Consider the following 19,457-nt stretch of genomic DNA (forward strand, 5'->3'; position numbering starts at 1 on the left):
TAAGTAGAAACTTCTACATTTGACCTTGTGATAGACTGGCTGTATAAAGTATATATGAAAGACAACGAGTCTTCCTGCTTATTTTGTCTCATCTACTTATCTCATTATTATACATATTCCAAATTCCAAAAAAATTTCCCAAATCAGAGATAATTCTGTCTCAAGCATTTTGGGAAGTGATACTGTTGAGTATGTGTCATATAAATATGTATAAATGTAATATATATGTATATGTATGTGTATATATGAAATGACAATTGAAATAGTAAGTGGCATAGACTATTTACTAGTATTTATTGTTATGACTGAAGCATGTTAGAAGAGCTGTAGCAATGTGATTTAAAAATTTATGGGAGAGCTCTTTCTGCTAAGAAAGTAGAAGCAAACCTAGTATTGAAAGTTGATAAATGAAATTATCCTTTTCTTTTTTAAAACATGAAGACTTGGCATTTGGCTGTTTATGTCTGAAATGCCCTTCGGGACACTGTCAGTCCAGATGCTCTGGAAGCTATTCTTTCTCATGCACCAAGTGGAGGCTGAGAACCTGCAGCATCTGTGTTCTACCTTACATCCAGCAGAGTGCAAGAGGCAGCTCCAAGGTAAGGCTGTGCTTGAACAGGTAGCTCTAGCATTTACTGCCTTCATGCAGTTCTCTGCTATGGCCTTATTGCTTTGCTTGTAGAAGGACTAAGAGAATGTTTTTCTTTGTGCAGTGACTGATTCATAAACATACTAGTCTTACTCTATTTTTTTTTTTTTTTTTTTTGTTTGGTCTGAGCCTGGGCACTGTCCCTTAGTTCTTCAACTCAAGGCTATCACCCTACCCCTGAGCCACAGAGCCACTTCGGTTTTATAGTGGTTAATTGGAGTTAAGAGTCTCATGGTCTTTTTTTAGTGCCCATGCTGGCTTTGAACCACGATCTGCAAATCTCAGTTTCCTGAGTAGCTACGATTACAGGTGTGAGCCACCACGCCCAGCCTACTCTTGCTCTTAAGGATCATTTATTTGCATGTGTAAAATTATTCTAGTAAGACTAACATGTATTATCTGTGAAGGCTTTGTAACTAGTTCTACTAATATTTGATTTTAATATATTTTCATTTTTAATTAATTGCATAACGAATCTGCATACATTTGTATAGGGGGGAGTTCCATAGTGCAGTTTCCGCACATGTATACCATGTATACCATCAACCTTATTAGCCTCTATATTCTCTCCAACTTCAGTTCCCTTTTCTTTTCTTTTTTTTTTTCTCCAGTCCTGGGCTTGAGCTCAGGGCCTGAGCACTGTCCTTGGACTTTCTCAAGGCTAGAGCTCTACCACTTGAGCCTCAGCACCATTTCCGGCTTTTTTCTATGTATGTGGTACCAAGGAATCGAACCCGGGTCTTCGTGCATGCTAGGCAAGCACTTTAACCACTAGGCCAAACTCCTGGCCCCAGTTCCCTTTTCTTAAAACAATTTGACCAAGGTTTACTCTTCTATTTTAATACATACAAATAAACCATGAGGACAATATTCATTCTCATTCACTCTTTTTTTTCACCTTTCCCCCCTCTTACTAGTACCACGTCTTCTTGCTGTGTGTGTGTGTGTATCAGATGGAAAATACGAGTCATCTTAGGTGTATTGTTTTTATGAAAAAGTAACCATATATACTTCAAAAAGCTCAGACTAAGTTTTAATGTCATACCAAACCAAATATCATGGTTTTTTTGTTTTTGTTTTTGTTTTTGTTTTTTGGTTCTGGGGCTTTCAATGAATTATTATACATACTGGGCATGTCCTGGAGCCTCTTTGTACTCAAGGCTACTATTCTACCTCTTAAGCCATAACCCCACTTCCTTCTTTTTTGAGTAGTTTGTTGGAGATAAGAATCTTATGTGGGCACTTTTCTTCTGCCCAGGCTGGCTTCAAACTATGATCCTCAGATCTCAGCCTTTTGAGAAGCTAGGAGTATAGGCATGTGCCACTGGTGCCGGGTGTTTTTTTTATGTTAAGAATAAAAAATACGCACACTGTTTAATTAGATCTATGATTGTTATAATTTTACAGTTACCCTGTACATTAAAAAAGAAATCTGATCAAATATTTCCCTAGTAAGTGCATGGAATCCCTGAGTTTGCTCCACACTACCACCAAAAAAAAAAATCAGAAAATAATAAAATACAAAAATAGCAAGAGTCATATGAGAAGATCTTCACCAATCATACAATGGACAAAGGCCTCATATCTAAAATATATCAACAGCTCAAAAAATTGAATCACTCCAAAACTAACTTCCAAAGAAACAACCATCCCATTAAAAGATGGGCCAAAGACTTAAAGAGAGTCTTCTCTGAAGAAGAAACAAAAATGGCCTATAGACACATGAAGAAAGCTCAACATCTCTGTTCATAAAAGAAATGCAAATCAAAACATCTCTAAGATTCCACCTCACTCCAGTTAGAATGGCCAGGATCAAGAAAACTAATAACAGATGCTGGAGAGGATGTGGCCAGGAGGGATCACTTACGACACCATTGGTGGGAATGCAAACTTGTTCAACCACTATGGAAAGCAGTATGGCAGTTCCTCAAAAGACTAAACATATAGCTCCCTATCACCCAGCAATTCCACTACTAGGCATTTACCCAATTGTCCAGAAACAAGGATAGAGTAAATCCAGTAGCACAACGATGTTCATTGCAGCACTATTTACCATAGCAAAGATATGGAACCAACCCAGATGCCCTTCAGTTGATAAGTGGATCAACAAGATGTGGGTATTTGTACACAGTGGAATTCTATGTGGCTGTCAGAAAGAATGACATCTCTCCATTCGTTAGGAAATGGAAAGACTTAGAAAAAATCATATTAAGTGAAGTAAGCCAGCCTCAAAGGAACATAGGCTCAATGGTTTCCCTCATTTATCATAATCAGTAGAAACCTTGGGCTCTCCTAGCAGAGATTTGCAGTAGAGCAAAACCTAGATACATAAGGCCATATAGTATGACGCTAAATGAAAGGACCTCTAGGATATAGAAACAAAAGCCATATAATGAATGATTGTTGTCCTTAATGTACTATGTTATCTCTCATCTCTTTTTCTGTCCCTTGGTTATCTCATATTGTTACAATATCTCACTTTGTTACCTGATATATTGAATATAGTTGTATTTGGTTATTTGAAATTGTATAGGGAAGGGGGAAAAACAAGATGAGGGATGAGGGTGGGGGGGAGGGAAATGGGGACCAAGACATGAGAAAGGGTATCAATGTATGTGAATTAATGCACCTTCTATCTGGCAAATATAATGTAACCCTTCTATTAATTACAATAAAAATATATGAAAAAAACAGCAAGAGTCCTGATAGAAGATGTACCAGAATATTAATGGGATTTAAGAACTTACAAGCAGCTAGTTTTATTTTTCAAATGTTTGTTCATGAGATAAGCTCATAGATAGACTGGCTATCCCAAAATGTGTTGGAAGGCTTGATTTTTCTTTTTTATGGTACTTGTGGAAGCCTAAGGTTTTTGTCCATGTTTAACAAATACCAGAATTATTTTTTCTTAAAGTACTGTGGTTTGAATTTGTTTTCTGCTATGAAAATAATGTAATCCAAATATCTCTACCAGACTAGTGCAGAAGCATTTTGTAAAGCAGAGAAAGAAATACAAAGAATCCAGAAGAAAAAGATAAAATAGACAAGTAGATTCACTAGCCAGGTGCTAGTGGCTTACGCCTGTGATCCTAGCTACTTAGAAGGAAAAAACAACAAAAATAAATCAAGGTTGTATGCAAAGCTTACTTTATAAATACTGAAAGCAGTGCTTTCAGTAGTTGCCTATTACTTGAGCCTTTGACCCTAAAAGTTCTTGTTTATAGACCATTCTTATTTATCTCTTAAAATAAGGACAATGTGAGCCTGAATTCACAGTCTTCAAGGAGAATTTTACCTTTTAATTATTTATTATTTATTTATTTATTTTTTGGGTTGGTCGTGGAGCTTGAACTTTGGGTCTGGGCATTGTCCCTGAGTTCTTCTCTCAAGACTACCACCCTACCCCTTGAGCCATAGTACCACTTCTGATTTTCTTCTGGTTAATTGGAGAGAAGGGTCTCAGGGACTTTTTAGTGCTCAGGCTGGCTTTGAACCTCAGATCTCAGCCTCATGAGTTGCTAGGATTCCAAGTGTGAGCCACCTCACCTGGTGCTAGTCCTGCTTTTTTTGAAGGTACACCTAATGACAGTAATAGTGTATGTAAAGTACTAATATAACAAAGCACTTCACCATTGGCTTGTCATTAGTCTTAACCTTTTTTAAGACACATAAGGCTTAGGTTACATTCTATTTAGAATTGATTGGACTCACCTGTTCCAACTTCCTAATTTTATATATATATATGTGTGTATATTTTATTAAAGAATTTATTAACATTGATTTTTACATCATATTTTAAATGACAAGTTTAACGAACATGTGTTCAAGAAGGGAATCTCTTATTTACAATCACTGGGACTTAGTATTTAGAACTTAATCAAAATTAGGCTAAGGGTTTGTATGTCATAGGAACATTAATTTATGAAATAAAACATGTCTATAGAGTCATAGGTTTTTATGTCTATATAGTTATGCTTATATTTCCGTTACCATATCAAGAAGAGCTAGGACTCAATATCTGTATACCCAATGCTTCCTGATTATATTTAAGAAGCTATTTTGAAGCTAAGAAAGACCTTTTATTTCTAAGAAATTTTTAGATTTTGTAGTCTCCTTTTTTTTTGGAAGAGTAATCAAAGTATACAAATTTATTCTTTCTGTACTTTAATTTTCCTGATATGAATTTGTAGACCCAGAGCATTTTGAGAAGTTTGAAAAGTGTCTTTCTTCAATGAATAGCTCAGAAGAGATTTGCCTTCTCACTACCTTTGCTCAGATGGCTCAGGCCAGAAGAAACAACGTGGATGAAGACTTCATAAAAATTATTGTTCTGGAGATATATGAGGTGAGAATATGTAGTTTCAAAAACATTTTCTTTTAGTCCATCCATTAATTCTTGTGGGATTGCTTTTAAAAAATATCACTTATTAGAGGTTTGAGTTTGGTGGAACATGTAAATTATAACTAAGGAGGTTGAGATAGGAGGATTGAAATCCAACACAGACCAGGGAAAAGCAGGAGATCATATATGAAAAACAAAGTGAAAGTAGAAGGACTGGGGGAATGGTTCGTGTAATAGAACATTTGTCTAGCAAGCAGGAAGTACTGACTATAATCCCCAGTATTGCCCCCTCAAGAAATTAATTTTGACCTTCCGTGTATGTAGTTGAAGCAATAATTTTCCTCTGATTACTCTTAGGTAAAAAATTTTACACTGAAAAGACTTCTAAATTGCTAATGAAAACTTTGGGATACACTTTTTCTTTTTGAAGTAGGATACTGTTACATTGCTCAGGTTGGCCTTGAACTACTTACTGTCCAGCAACCACCCGCCTTACTGTTTCAAGTAACTGTGACTAAATCCAAGTACTATCAGGTTTTGCTAGGATCTATCTATCTATCTATCTATCTATCTATCTATCTATCTATCTATCTGTAGATTTATGTATTGTCTGTTGTGGGAATGGAACTTAGGGTCTGGGAGCTGTCCCTGAGCTCTTCAACTCAAGGCTAGCGCTCTAACACTTGAGTCACAATGCCACTTCTGGTTTACTGGTAGTTAATTGGAGATAAGAGTCTCATGGACTGTTGTGCCCAGGCTGGCTTTGAACTGAAATCCTCAGATCTGAGCCTCCTGAGTAGCTAGGATTAGGCATATTTTTTTAATTTAGCAGTTAAATTCATTCTTCTAAAGAGTTGACATTTTTCCAGTATTCTCTTTCCTTCCTTGTAGCTTAAGAGTAGTTTGCTGTTGGATGTTCTGATGTCTTTTATTTTTTAAACATAAACTGAGATTCATGACATCTTATTTTTCTTGAGAAAACTATGGAAAAATTTTGATAATTGATATTATCATCTCTGTTCCCAACTCTTTTTTCACTTAGGTATCTTATGTCACCTTGTCTACCAGAGAGACATTCTCAAAGGTTGGTCGAGAGCTTTTGGGGGCCATCACAGCTGTTCACCCTTACGTAATTTCTGTACTGCTGGATAGAGTTCAAGAGACCATTGACCGGGTTGGAATGGTAAGAACATTGATTGCTGTTGCCTTTTTTTTTCTGTTTTTAATTGTAAAGTAATAGAACAGAGGCAAAAATAGGAAGAACCATGCCATTTAAAGGTACAACAGGGTGAAAAGAATTAATGTTTATTGTTATCGTGTGCCAGGCACTCAGCCATGTATCATGCTAATTTGGGATTATTATTACTGCTTATAAAAATGAGTGACTGTTTTTGTCCTGGCTCGCGATTGACTTTTCTGCTTTCTTCAATAGCACATTTTTACTTTAATTTTATATGGTCCATTAATCATAGTTTATTTAGATTGGAAGAAACTAACTTTAAGAAAGGCTTAGTGTGGGCCGGGGGCGTGGCCTAGTGGTAGAGTGCTTGCTTAGCATGCACAAAGCCCTGGGTTTGATTCCTTGGTACCACATATACTGAAAAAGGTGGAAGTGGTACTGTGGCCCAAGTGGTAGAGCACTAGCTTGGAGAAAGACCTATGACAGTGGTCAGGCCCTGAGTTCAAGCCCCAAGACTGGGGTAAAAAAGGCTTAGTGAAATCAGTGAGATACAAAATTAGAAGCAGTAATTAAGTTGACTATGACACAGATGTAGCTTATTTCTGTCACTTACTACAACGTTTCTTTAGCAGTCTTTTTTTTTTTTTTTTTTTTTTTAAATGGTCCTGACTGCAGTTTGCAGAGATGTTTCCATGAGATTCTTATCTCCAATTAGCCACTTAAAAACTGGAATTGGAGTTGTGGCTAAAAGCTATAGAGTACTAGCCTTGAGCAAAACTATTCAGGGACAGCACGCAGGCTCTGATTTCAAGCCCCATGACCTCAAAAAGCAAACAACCATATAAATAAAATTGACCTTTACAAGTGAAATGCTATGTATGCCTTTGGTGATACATAAGTTGGAATACTCCTTTTATTTCCTTATCTATGAGTTCCATTTCACATGTTTAAAAATTTTGGAGAAAAATTTTTTTTTTGCAAGTATTCACTAATGTACTGTCATAATACTGCCTTGTACAAGTCAGTCCTGAGTTTTAATTGTTACTGTCTTCCTTTAAGGTTTCTTTATACTTGTTTAAAGAATTGCCTTTGTATCTTTGGCGACCTTCTGCCTCTGAGATAGCGGTGATTCGAGACTGGTTATTGAATTACAACCTCACAGTGGTGAAGAATAAACTGGCCTGTGTTGTTTTAGAAGGACTGAATTGGGGATTTGCTGAACAGGTATGTTATAAAATTATTCCCAAGCAAGAGGTGGCTCTATATGCGTTTATTTTAAGGAAGCATTTTCTTGAAGCATTAGTAAATAATTAATAGAAATTAAATTTACAAGGTGTACAAGTTTTTTTTAGCTGTGTCAGAGGTTAGGATTTGTTTCTTCTGTTTTGCAGAAATCTCATCCTCTAAATTGGGTTGGGGAGCCTCTTTTCCGCCAAACGCCATTTAGGTACTTCCCACATTCTTGGACCATTCAAAGTGATTGGTGTGGGTAGACAGCTCCCTCTCTCCCTCTCCCTCTCCCTCTCTCCTTCCCTCCCTCCCTCCCTCTCTCTCTCTCTCTCTCTCTCTCTCTCTCTCTCTCTCTCTCTCTCTCTCTCTCTTCCTTTCTTCCTTTCTTCTTTTCTTCCTTTCTTTCTCTTCTTTGCCAGTCCTTGGCTTGAGCTCAGGGCCTAACCACTGTCCTTGGACATTCTCAAGGATAGGCCCCTACCACTTGAGCCACAGTACCACTTCTGGCTTTTTTTCTGTGTATGTGTTACTGAGGAGTCAAACCCGGGTCTTAGTGCATGCTAGGCAAACACTGTACCTCTAGACCCCCTGTTTTTAATTATAAACGTTTTTTAACTTGTGATAATATCCTTATGACATAAAGTCTTTGTATATTCTGAGTGGGGTGAGGTATTGCATTCGCACACACCTTTTAGGCTGAAATGGGGGATGAGTCAGGTTTCAACTTATCTTGGAACTATAATTGTTTGTTCTTTAGCTATCAAGATTGTGTGTGAGCCAGTGCCAGTGGCTCATGCCTGTAATCCTAGCTACTCAGAAGGCTCAGATCTGAGGAGCATGGTTCAAAGCCAGCCCGGGCATGAAAGTCCAGGGGACTCTTATCTCCAGCTAACCACTAGAAAACTGAAGGTGTTGCTGTGGCTCACTGGTAGCGCACTAGCCTTCAGCTGAAGAGCTCAGGGACAGCACCTAAGCCCAGAGATAAAGCCTCACAACCAACCATGTTCCCATGTGTTTCTGTCTTTCTTTTCCCCTTATTACCATTCTCTAACATTTAGCTTCTATATACAAGATATGTTTATGCTGCAAATTTGATTTTAAGCAATATTATTAAAAGAAATTACAGCCATGTATTTTAATTATTTCATTTAAAGGGTACCCTACATCTGGATCAAGCAGTTCATGCTGACGTGGCCTTAATGGTTCTTGAGGCGTATCAGAAGTATTTTGTACAGAAGCCATATGCTGGGCTTATTTCTGAAAGTATGAAGCAGGTACATGCTGAGATCTTTTCCCTAGGAAGATGAAGTTATCCTATCAATCCCAGGTTTTTAAAGAATGTTTCTGACAATTTAAGATATTCAAGTAGACTTCGGTGGCTGAATAAAAAATTTTCTTTAAGAGGAGGCTAAATGAATGAAGTATTTTTATAACCTTAATGTTTGTTTTTGATTCAGTTTGATTTGATAGTTTTTTTTTGTTGTTGTTGTTATTGATGTTCTTTTGGACGTGGTCATTCTGTGTAAGCCACGCTAAAACTGGCTGAGTACTCAGATTGTCCGAAAATTCTACTTTGTTTTCCTGAATACTAGGTTACAGGAGAACACCACTGCACTTGACATAGACTGATTATCTCTGTAGAATACCAAAATACTCACAATGAAAAAAGTGGAAGACATTATGGAAAGAGAGAAATTGTTTTAATAATGTTAAGTTTTAAATCTGGTTACATTTTACTCCAAAAGAAATTTCATCTTGGAGCTAGGAGTATGGCCTATTGGTACAGTGCTTGCCTAGCATTCACAAAGCCCTGGGTTTGATTCCTTGGTACCACACACCCAGAAAAAGCCAGAAGTAGTGCTCTGGCTCAAATGGTAGAGTGCTAGCCTGGAGTAAGCTCAAGGATAGTGCATAGGCCCTGAGTTCAAGTGCCAAGACTGGCCAAAATTAAAGAAAAATATTCTCATCTTACCATTTTTTTCAGCAAACAAAAGAGATAAGAGGAAAGATTTTTTTCTGCGTCATGGACATGATCTCAGTAATGATTTTACATACTGTCAATTATTAAAAGACATTTTGTTAAATTTTAAATACAACTGCTTGTATTTCATGTTCACAAAATAATTCATCTTCAGCAATAAAGCAAATTAGGTAAATTTTATACATTGGACAATAATTAGCCTCTTCTTATTGAATGTGTTAGAAATTCTGAAAAGTGCTTGAATATTAAATGATGTACAAATCTTCAACAAATTTATTATGTCACTTTAGCCCGAAGAAAGTATGACTTTATAAGATTGGTATTACTTTTTCTTGTGTTTCTGAATGCCAAAAATTTGTTTGAAAATATGTACCATCAGCAAATTCTTTTCAAAACAGTATCTTTCTTTGTGTAATTGTATACCTAATGTGCATGTCACACAGCAGATTCAAAATTAATCAATCAGAACAGAATATTATATGTGCCGATAAGTACTGTATATAATATATACTAAAATAAAGCATTTCTATCTTGCTAATTAACATTTTTTTCTTTAAAATATACCCTTTTGTGTTAATGTTATAAAAGAATTTGAGTTGAGCTGAGCGTGGTTGCTCACGCCTGTAATCCTAGCTACTCAGGAAGCTGAGATCTGAGGATCATGGTTCAAAGCCAGACTAAAGACCCAGAGACTCTTATCTCAAAATAATCACTAGAAAACCAGAAGTGGGGCTGTGGCTCAAGGGATAGGGCAGTATCCTTGAGCTGAAGAGCTGAGGGACAGTGCTCAGGCCCAGAGTTCATGCCGCACACCCGACACACACACACACACATACCACAAAAAAAAAAGAATTTGAGTCGAGCTACAGTGATACGCTAGAGCATAAATTATTGGGTGCAGGAGTATGACTGCTACATTTTCAGAAATTTTACAAGCTAGACTGTTAATAACCTGACATTTAGTCATGGTCAGATTTTTAAAAAAAATATATTTACATTACCAAATGCTATAAATGAGATTCCTCACCGATTTGTTCAACTTACTCACACACCATGCATTGAGTGTTAACTTTTAAATCACTTTTCTTGTGTTTGTGCTTACTAACATCAGTTTTACAAAAACAAACGTAAGCTGACTTAGTTTTCAGTAAGAGATTAATGAAGTGTAACAAGCATTAATTGAAGGCCAGGAAGTAATTTATTCTTCTTTGTCCAGGAAATTATTGATCATCACTATATGATGTTACTGATTTAATTTTTATGTTACCAACGTGGTTTAAAATGAATTGTTGTTTTAGGTCTCATATTTGGCCAGTATTGTTCGATATGGAGAAACTCCTGAAACTTCATTTAACCAATGGGCATGGAATTTGATTTTGAGATTAAAACTACACAAAAATGATTATGGAATGCAGCAGGATTGTTCAGCTGTCCCTCTTTCCAGCCCAGTGCCTGACATGACAGAATCACCAATGTTTCATCCTCTTTTGAAGGCTGTGAAAGCAGGCATGCCCATTGGCTGTTATCTTGCCTTATCTATGACTGCTGTGGGCCACAGGTACAGTGTTTAGGCTAAATGGAGAAAGGAATTTTAGAATGTCCTCTATCATATACAACGCCAGAGCTTCTATTAAACCTATGAGGGTGTAATTTGGGGGAAAATAATACTACTTAATTAGTAGTTCATCAAGGGGAAAGTGCTGCCTGAATTCACTCATGCTCATTTATTGAAACAATATTTTCAGTAAATCCATAAAACTTTTTTGTAAAAGGTAGAGGATTTGTCTTGTTATCTTTCTGTCTCTAAATCTTAGACTTAGTAGATATTCAACAGGTATTAGTAGACTGAATGACTGAGGGAAGGTACATTCAGTGTAGGGTATGGAGGGTGTAAGGGTGACATGGAGGAAAATAAAGTGATACTCTTGACAGAAGCTCAAGATTCTGATTGGAGAATGGAGGTGATCTGTTAGGGACAAATTTGAAAGCTAGGGTAAGAGAAGGGGAGGTGAGTAGATGTAATTAGAAAAGGAGAGATAATTATTTCGGCCCTTTGGAGGACACTCATTATGTTGTTCTAAGTAGGTATAGTCACCAAGTTTCTTGATTTTAACTTCATGAGACTTAAGTGAATTAAAATACAAATCGTTAGTGTCTGGCACATGAATTCTTTGAGAATAGTTTTTTGAATGTGTTTTATGATTTCTGTAATGCTTGTATCCATTCTAAAACTAGTTTTTAATTCATTGCTGTGGTGTTGTTGCTAACCATATGTACTTGTTTAGTGCTGATTACTGAATCCCGAATAGGAGCAAGGGTGAGAGTAGGGGTTGTCCTTTATGACAGACTCTATTGTGGTCAGATAAAGGTGTTCTAGAGTACAGAAGTAAGGTACAAGTTGGCAGACATTTAAGTTTATGTGAATATAATATGAGTATCATGGTCAGAAAACTTATCTCTACATCTTTCCTGTGCAAAAATACTTTCTTCTTTCTGCTTACTTTTCTATCCAGTATTTTTTTCCTGTGGTCCACTTTTGTGGGTATATATGCCATTCTTGTGGCTTGAACTCTGGGCCTGGGTACTGTCTTTGAACTTTTATACTTAAGGCTAGCACTCTGTCACTTAAGCCACAGCTCCACTTCTGGTTTTTTTTCTCTCTCTTCCTCCCTCCCTTCCTCTGTCCCTCTCTCCCTCCCTCTCCCCTTTCTCTTGCTTGAAATCTGGGCCCTGGTGCTGTCTCTGAGTTCTTAACTCAAAGCTACCACCCTACCCTGGGCTTGGGCGTTGTCCCTAAGCTCCTCAGTTCAAGGCTACTGACCTACTGTGGAGCCACAGTGCCTCTTCCTGTTTTTCTAGAGGTTATTTTGAGATAAGAGTCTCATGGCTTTATATTGACCAGGCTGGCTTTGAACCAAGATCCTCTGATCTTAGCCTCCTGAGTAGCTAGAATTACAGGCATGAGCCATCAAACCCTGAAGAATTTTATTTTTATTTTTTTGCCAGTCCTAGGCTTGAGCTCAGGGCCTGAGCACTGTCCTTGGACTTTCTCAAGGCTAGCGCTCTACCACTTGAGCCTCAGCACCACTTCCGGCTTTTTTCTATGTATGTGGTACCAAGGAATCGAACCCAGGTCTTCATGCATGCTAGGCAAGCACTTTAACCACTAGGCCAAACTCCCGGCCCCAGAATTTTTTTTTAAATCAATGTTTTTTTTTTTTTTTTTTTTTTTAAGAGAATTTGCCACTTTAAGCTTGTAAATTGACATCGCTTTTGAATCCTACCTTTGCTTTGGTAATTTCTGGCTTTTCCTAAGATCTTAGATAGAAGTACTGTTTTGAGGACTAGTCTAGGGTGGTATGTAGCAGGCACTCTGAACTAGTAATTTATAAACCAAAGGTCTCATTTTTTTTTTTTTCCTGTTGGTCATGGAGCTTGAATTCTGGGCCTGGGCATAGTTCCTGAGCTCTATACCTTGAGCCACAGCATCACTTCCCATTTTGTGGTAGTTAGTTGGAGTCTCATGGACTCCAAGCCGGGGGCTGGCTTTGATCCCTTTGAACTGCGATCAGATCTCAGCCTCCTGAGTAGCTAAGATTATAGGCGTGAGCCTGGCAAAAGGTAACATTTTTGGCCTTAAGAAAGTTTGGGCACAGTACCTCTGTTTTTCATGGACAAAATGAAAATATGGATGAATATCTGATTTTTGTGATGGTACTCACAGGGCCAGGAAGTTCTTCCATATTTTTTTTTCCCCTCAGCAAAGATTAGTACTCAACCACTGGAGCTATACCTCCAGGTATGACTTTTTGGCATTAATTGGAGATAAGAGCTTTATGGATTTTTCTGAAGAGGCTGGCTTCAAACTATAATCCCTAGATTGCAGCCAGGATTACAGGCATCAGCTATCAGTGCCCAGCTCATGAATGTATTATATTTCCACAGTTCTTAGCTTAGTATTATAAGAAGATTAAGCTTTAAAAATGCATTAGAAGCTGAGCACTGGTGGCTGATCCTGTAATCCTAGCTACTCTGGAGGCTGAGATCTGAGGATCATGGTTCAAAGCCAGCTCAAGCACAAAAGTCCATGAGACTCTTATTTCCAATTAACCAAGAGACTGGAAGTGGCTTTGTGGCTCCAGTGGTAGAGCACTAGCTTTGAGCTGAAACAGTTCAGGGAAAGCACCCAGGCCAGTTCAAACAAAACCAGCTCAGACTGGAAAGTCCATTAGACTCATCTTTGATAAAGTACCAAAAAAGCTGGAACTGAAGCATTGGCTTAAATGGTAGAGAAGTATTCTTGAGCTTACGAAGCTCAGGAAGAGTACCCAGGCCTTGAATTTAAACCCCAGGACTAGAGACCTGAGATAATTGTAGGTTGATATAGATAATTGGAAGTATACAGTTATGAATAACCTATTTTATATGTTCATTGCATTTTCTTTTTTTCCATAGCATTGAGAAGTTCTGTGCAGAAGGAATACCACTGTTGGGAATTCTGGTCCAGTCAAGGCATTTAAGAACGGTGGTTTATGTTCTAGATAAGATTCTACCTTTGTTCTACCCTTGCCAATATTATCTTCTGAAGAATGAGCAGTAAGTATGTTCTTTTCTGTGGCAGAAAAATTCTTTTCTTTCTTTCTTCCCCCCTCTCTCTCTCTCTCTCTCTCTCTCTCTCTCTCTCTCTCTGCCTGCCTGCCTGCCTGCCTCCCTCCTTCCCCCTTCTTCTCCCTCTCTCCCTCTCTCCTTCTCCCCCTCTCCCTCTTTCTTTCTTGTGTGTCTTGGGGCTTGAACTCTGGGCCTGAGTGCTGTCCCTGAGCTCTTCAACTCAGGGCTACGTCCCTACCCCTGAGCCATAGCCACACTTTTCTGTTGATTAATTGGAGATAAGTCTCCCATTCTTTAGTGCCCAGGCTGGCTTTGAACCAAGATCCTCAGATCTCAGCTTCCTGAGTAGCTAGGATTATAGGCGTGAGCTACTGTACCCAACTTCTTCTTCTTTTTTTTTTTTTTTTTTTGCCAGTCCTGGGCTTGAGCTCAGGGCCTGAGCACTGTCCTTGGATTTTCTCAAGGCTAGAGCTCTACCACTTGAGCCTCAGCACCACTTCCGGCTTTTTTCTATGTATGTGGCACTGAGGAATCGAACCCGAGTCTTCATGCATGCTAGGCAAGCACTTTAACCACTAGGCCAAACTCCCAGCCCAAGTACCCAACTTCTTGTACCTCTTTTTAGGATGTGAGATGATGATGAACAGTGGTTCAGTTTGTGGTTCCAGTTGTCTTATTAAAGCGTATTAGTATTTGACAGAGCAGTTGTTTCCACGAAACAATGGGAATAGTTGGCCGGGAGTTTGGCCTAGTGGTTAAAGTGCTTGCCTAGCATGTATGAAGACCCGGGTTAGATTCCTTGGTACCACATACATAGAAAAAAAGCCAGAAGTGGTGCTGCTGAAGCTCAAGTGGAAGAGCTCTAGCCTTGAGAAAGTCCAAGGACAGTGCTCAGATCCTGAGCTTTAAGCCCAGGACTGGCAAAAAAATACAAAAAAACCCCCCCAAAAAACAATGGGAATAGTGCATTTGGGCACCGAAGGGCTTTGCCCTTATAACACTGGCTAAACATAGTGTTTTCATTATCCACTGTATATACAGTGGTGTTGTGAATAGAATACACAGAAAGATGGGAAGAGTTAATACCTGCCTGAGCCATAACAAGATTAATGAAAAGGAGGTATGCTTATGTGGAGGAAAACTGCCCTGGGGCAGTCCCATCCAGTGGTCCAAAGGAAACAATGCAGTTTTCTTGTGTCTTTTTCATTCAGTTTGATTTAGACTTGTTTGATGGCAAGAGAACTACTATGGGAGACTATTAAATATGAATTCTCAGTCTCTTTCCCTCGAGATTTGACTTTAACAAGAAAGGATTGGAACTTGGGATAGTTTTTCCAAAATTTTAAAATATTAACATCTTGGCACTAAAAGTGTGGGATGTGAAAATTGGGGAAAGCACTGCTTTTATTAGTAGAGGAGGAAGATGTGGAGAATATAGTGGGGCTTAAAGGTATTTATGTTTGTATGTATTTATATGTTTTGGATTTGTTCATTTCACTTCTGGTAGGTAATTACTTTAAATCTCCATTAAATATGAAAGCCTTATTCTTCCAAAATTCCTAAGGATATATCAGAATTCCTAAATAGCATCTTCATCTGAAAATGGGACCAATTAAACATTTATGTTTTCTTATATGTAATTGTGAGGAATTACTGGCAGTTATGCCAGCTCCTAATTGAAAGGTAAGGCATGGGATCCTATGTCATTGGCAGGTTTTTGTCGCATCTTCTTCTCTTCCTACACTTGGACAGTGGAGTACCTCAAGGTGTTACTCAGCAGGTCACCCACAAAGTGGCACAGCACCTGACAGGAGGTAGCCATGGGGACAACTTGAAGCTTCTTAACAGCATGATCCAGGTCAGAGCACTCACAAGCCCCTAAATATACTCTGGCACATCTTCCCAAGGATGTATTTTTGATGTTACCATGTCTGTGACCTGACCTATGGGAGGCTGGTTGTTTGCTTTCACATCACCTGAGCTCTTTCTCCACAGACACATATATCTATAAGCACTCAGTCCAACCAAGTGGGTCCTGTAGCTGTGCTGGAGTTCTGGGTTCAGGCTCTCATAAGCCAGCATCTTTGGTACCGAGAGCAGCCCATCCTCTTCCTTATGGACCATTTGTGTAAAACAGCTTTTCAGCTGATGCAGGAAGACTGTATACAGAAATTACTCTACCAGCAGCACAAGGTAACTTGTTAGAGAATTTATTTCTATTTCTATCATTGGCTAAAATAGTAGCTTTTTTGGGGGCGGAGGGGGTGTCAGTCATGGGGCTTGAACTGGCCTAGGCATTGTCCTTGAGCTCTTCAGCCTAAGGCTACTGCCCTACCCCTTCATCCATAACACCTAGATAGTAGCTTTCTTAAGGTTCACCTAAATGCATAGTTTTTAGAATTATTCTTAGATGAGGATCTTTTTTTGTTTTTGCATTTTTTTAAAAAAAAGTTTTGGTGGAATCATAAGTTGCCATCATAGATCTTAGGAAGATCAAATAAAGAATAGTTAGGTGGGGCACTGTCCACTACATTCTCCTGTAGTACACTGCCTGGCACTATGAGTGCTGGTGAACTTGAAATCTGTGTCTTATGGGAATCTTCTAATGTGGTGGCACAATTACTAATGATCTAGAAAGAGCCAGTGGTAAGTATTTTTTCAGTCTCTTGTCTGTTCTCTATTTTGTCTCCCTGATGTAGAATGCTTTGGGTTACCATTGTGACCGGAGTCTGCTTTCTTCTTTGGTGAGCTGGATTGTGGCAGGCAATATCACTCCTTCATTTGTGGAGGGTTTGGCCACACCCACTCAGGTATGAAGCCCACGAAGGACTGAGTTCGATCTTTATGAGGTTTAATACTGGTACCATTCTTACTAATAAGTGTATAAGTGTGTATAACTGTGTATAAGTGAACTTTTTCACTTAATTATCATGACCCTCTAAAGTACTGTCACCATTGTTATTTTTTAGTGCCTGGACTGTCTCCTCAGATCTCAACCTCATGAATAGCTGGAATTACAGGCATGAGGCACCATACCCAGCATCATTCTTGTTTTATAAGAGAATAGACTAAGGTTGAGTTAGTCTAGCCTGAGTGCCAGCAGGTTAAGAATGGATGCTGAGCCGGGCTTACTGGCTCTTGCTTGTAATCCTGGCTACTTAGGAGGCTGTGATCTGAGAATTGCAGTTCAGAGCCATCCCGGCACTAAAGACCTTGAGACTCTTGTCTCCAATTAATCACTAGAAAACTGGAAGTGGTGTTGTGGCTCAAGGGGTAGAGCGGTAGCCTTGAGCTGAAGAGCTCAAGGGTAGTGCCCAGGCCCAGAGTTCAAGCCCCAGGACCATGCAAGGGAAACAAAAAAAAAAAAAAAAAAAAAAAAAAAAAGAATGGTTGGAGCTAGATGGCTCTTCAGTTTGTTAGTTCTATGCTTTGGGAAGTTTGTTTATATCTCTGTCCTCAGTTTCCTAGTTGTCATATGGCAATTTGATGACATTTATATGTAACACATTCAGAACATGCTTAGTACATAGTTGCCACTGGTGTTGGCTGTTGTTATTGTTATCAGCAACATTACTTTCATCGTTACTACCATGTCTTACAGTATGTGCACAATCACGTGTTTCATCACTTAAATCATGACTAACATTCCTCAGCCTATCATCTTCCTTATACCATTTATGATCTAGCTGAAATTGACTCCTTACTGTTATGTAGACTTAGCCCTGCCTATCTTCCTCTGTGCCTCTGCCTCACTGACTCTTAGCATGCCATTTCCTGCCCATCTCTATAGAGCCTTCTCTCTTTGGATACTTTACCACTGCCTTTCTCTCTTCACTTCCCTCTTCTCTTGTGATTCTGGGGATTGAAATAAGGCCCTTCTGTGGGTTAGGCAAGTGCTCTAGCACTAAGCTAAACTCCAATTCAAGAATTTTATTTGGGAACTATAAGGATATATAAGTTGGAGTGAGTGGTTCATTTTCTGCCCTTTTCCTGGTGTCTTCATAGGTTTGGTTTGCATGGATGGTGCTAAATGTGGAATCTATCTTTGAAGAAGACTCCCAGCTTCGAAGAGTTGTTGAAGGGGAATTGGTTATACACTCTACTCTTACCCCTGACCAGGCTCTGAAGGTGCAGTGGCTTTTACTTTAACGTGGACATAGTCTGTGATTTTGTGTCTTCTGTTGTGACAATGGAATGAATGGGATGTACAGCCACCAAAGCCACATTTTCAAATGCTTGTGTAATAAAGTGGGCACTTTGTTTCCCAGGGCTCATTTAAGAGTCATCAACCAATAATTGAAGAGTGTAGTGTGTTCATTGTCAAGTGAAGGGGGTTGATGTTTTGAAACAGCCCTTGTGCCTCAGGATCATCTGAATCCCCCTGAGAATTTGTTATCAGTCAGATTCTTGACTCCATTCCACATGTCCCTTTGGATTGTGAGCAGGCATTTCTTTATTTCTTTCCCTCCCCTCCCCTCCCCTCCCCTCCTTTCTTCTTTCCTTCGACCTGGGGGCTGTTCTTGAGCCTCTGATGCTCACTGCTAGCACTCTATCACTTGAGCCACAGCTTCACTTTCATTTTTGAGTAATTTATTGAAGATATGAGTCTCATGAGGACTTTTCTGCCTGGGTTGGCTTTGAACAATGTTTCTCAGACCTCTGCCTCACTCATAGCTAAGATTAAAGGTGTGAACCACTGGTGTCTTGTTCATTCTGCTGGTTTTTGTTTATTTTTTATTTATTTATTTTTTAAAGTGTTTTATATACAAAGGTGTTTCAGAAATGGAAATAAGATTAGATTGGTGACTCTTATATCCCATTTTTAATCTAGGATTTGTGAAATGTCTTCTGCAGCAAAAAAAAGTTTCCCCCTTGTGTCTTGCTGTCAAGGAAGTTAAAGGATTAGTTAGTGGGTCTGTACAGTGAGTTTTATAGCACTTTGTCTTCTTACTGGCTTGAAAATAAAGTGTTAGTATATCCTTTGGGTTACTTAGAACAGACTTTATAGTTGTGCTCATTTCTATCTTGCTAAAGTCTTTATTCTCTTGTAGAAAGCTCAGACTCATCTGAAGCTCCCCATTGTCCCTTCCCTGCAAAGACTGCTGATTTATCGCTGGGCCCACCAGGCTATGCTCACACCTTCTGACCATCCTCTTCTGCCACTTATTTGGCAAAAGTTCTTCCTCCTGTATCTTCACCGTCCAGGACCACAATATGGGTATGGTACTCAGTGTTGTAGTAAGTTCCTATGAACCTCTCCCTGAGTCTGATTTTTCTTTGGGGGTGGTAGTAGGATTTGAACTCAGGGATTTATGCTTTATGCTTGCTAGGCCAGTGCTCTACTGCTTGTGTCACCTTATTGCTCTGATTATTTTTGAGACAACCTTTTGTGCAGGCTTGACTGGACAAAAATCCTCCTTTTAAAAGTTACCACAATAGCTGGGATGACAAGAATGTTCCATGCTCA

The 19,457-nt window shown here is 38.8% G+C and overlaps 1 protein-coding gene across 2 annotated transcripts in view; it reads left to right on the forward strand.

The window, feature by feature from the left end:
- Positions 1-19,457, forward strand: part of Epg5 (ectopic P-granules 5 autophagy tethering factor) — an 89,739-nt gene that overhangs the window by 25,970 nt on the left and 44,312 nt on the right. For both annotated transcript variants that reach the window (XM_090353174.1, XM_090353175.1), the window contains exons 11-22: positions 442-599; positions 4,840-4,994; positions 6,034-6,174; positions 7,231-7,395; positions 8,556-8,675; positions 10,681-10,940; positions 13,838-13,978; positions 15,704-15,848; positions 15,986-16,183; positions 16,690-16,800; positions 17,996-18,118; positions 19,042-19,208. In XM_090353174.1, coding sequence (XP_090209300.1) covers positions 442-599; positions 4,840-4,994; positions 6,034-6,174; positions 7,231-7,395; positions 8,556-8,675; positions 10,681-10,940; positions 13,838-13,978; positions 15,704-15,848; positions 15,986-16,183; positions 16,690-16,800; positions 17,996-18,118; positions 19,042-19,208 — 1,884 coding nt within the window. The remainder of the gene's footprint in view (positions 1-441; positions 600-4,839; positions 4,995-6,033; positions 6,175-7,230; positions 7,396-8,555; positions 8,676-10,680; positions 10,941-13,837; positions 13,979-15,703; positions 15,849-15,985; positions 16,184-16,689; positions 16,801-17,995; positions 18,119-19,041; positions 19,209-19,457) is intronic.

Source organism: Megascapheus bottae, chromosome 19 (genome assembly GCF_031878675.1).
Source record: "Megascapheus bottae isolate mThoBot1 chromosome 19, mThoBot2.hap1, whole genome shotgun sequence".
Classification (NCBI taxonomy): domain Eukaryota; kingdom Metazoa; phylum Chordata; class Mammalia; order Rodentia; family Geomyidae; genus Megascapheus; species Megascapheus bottae.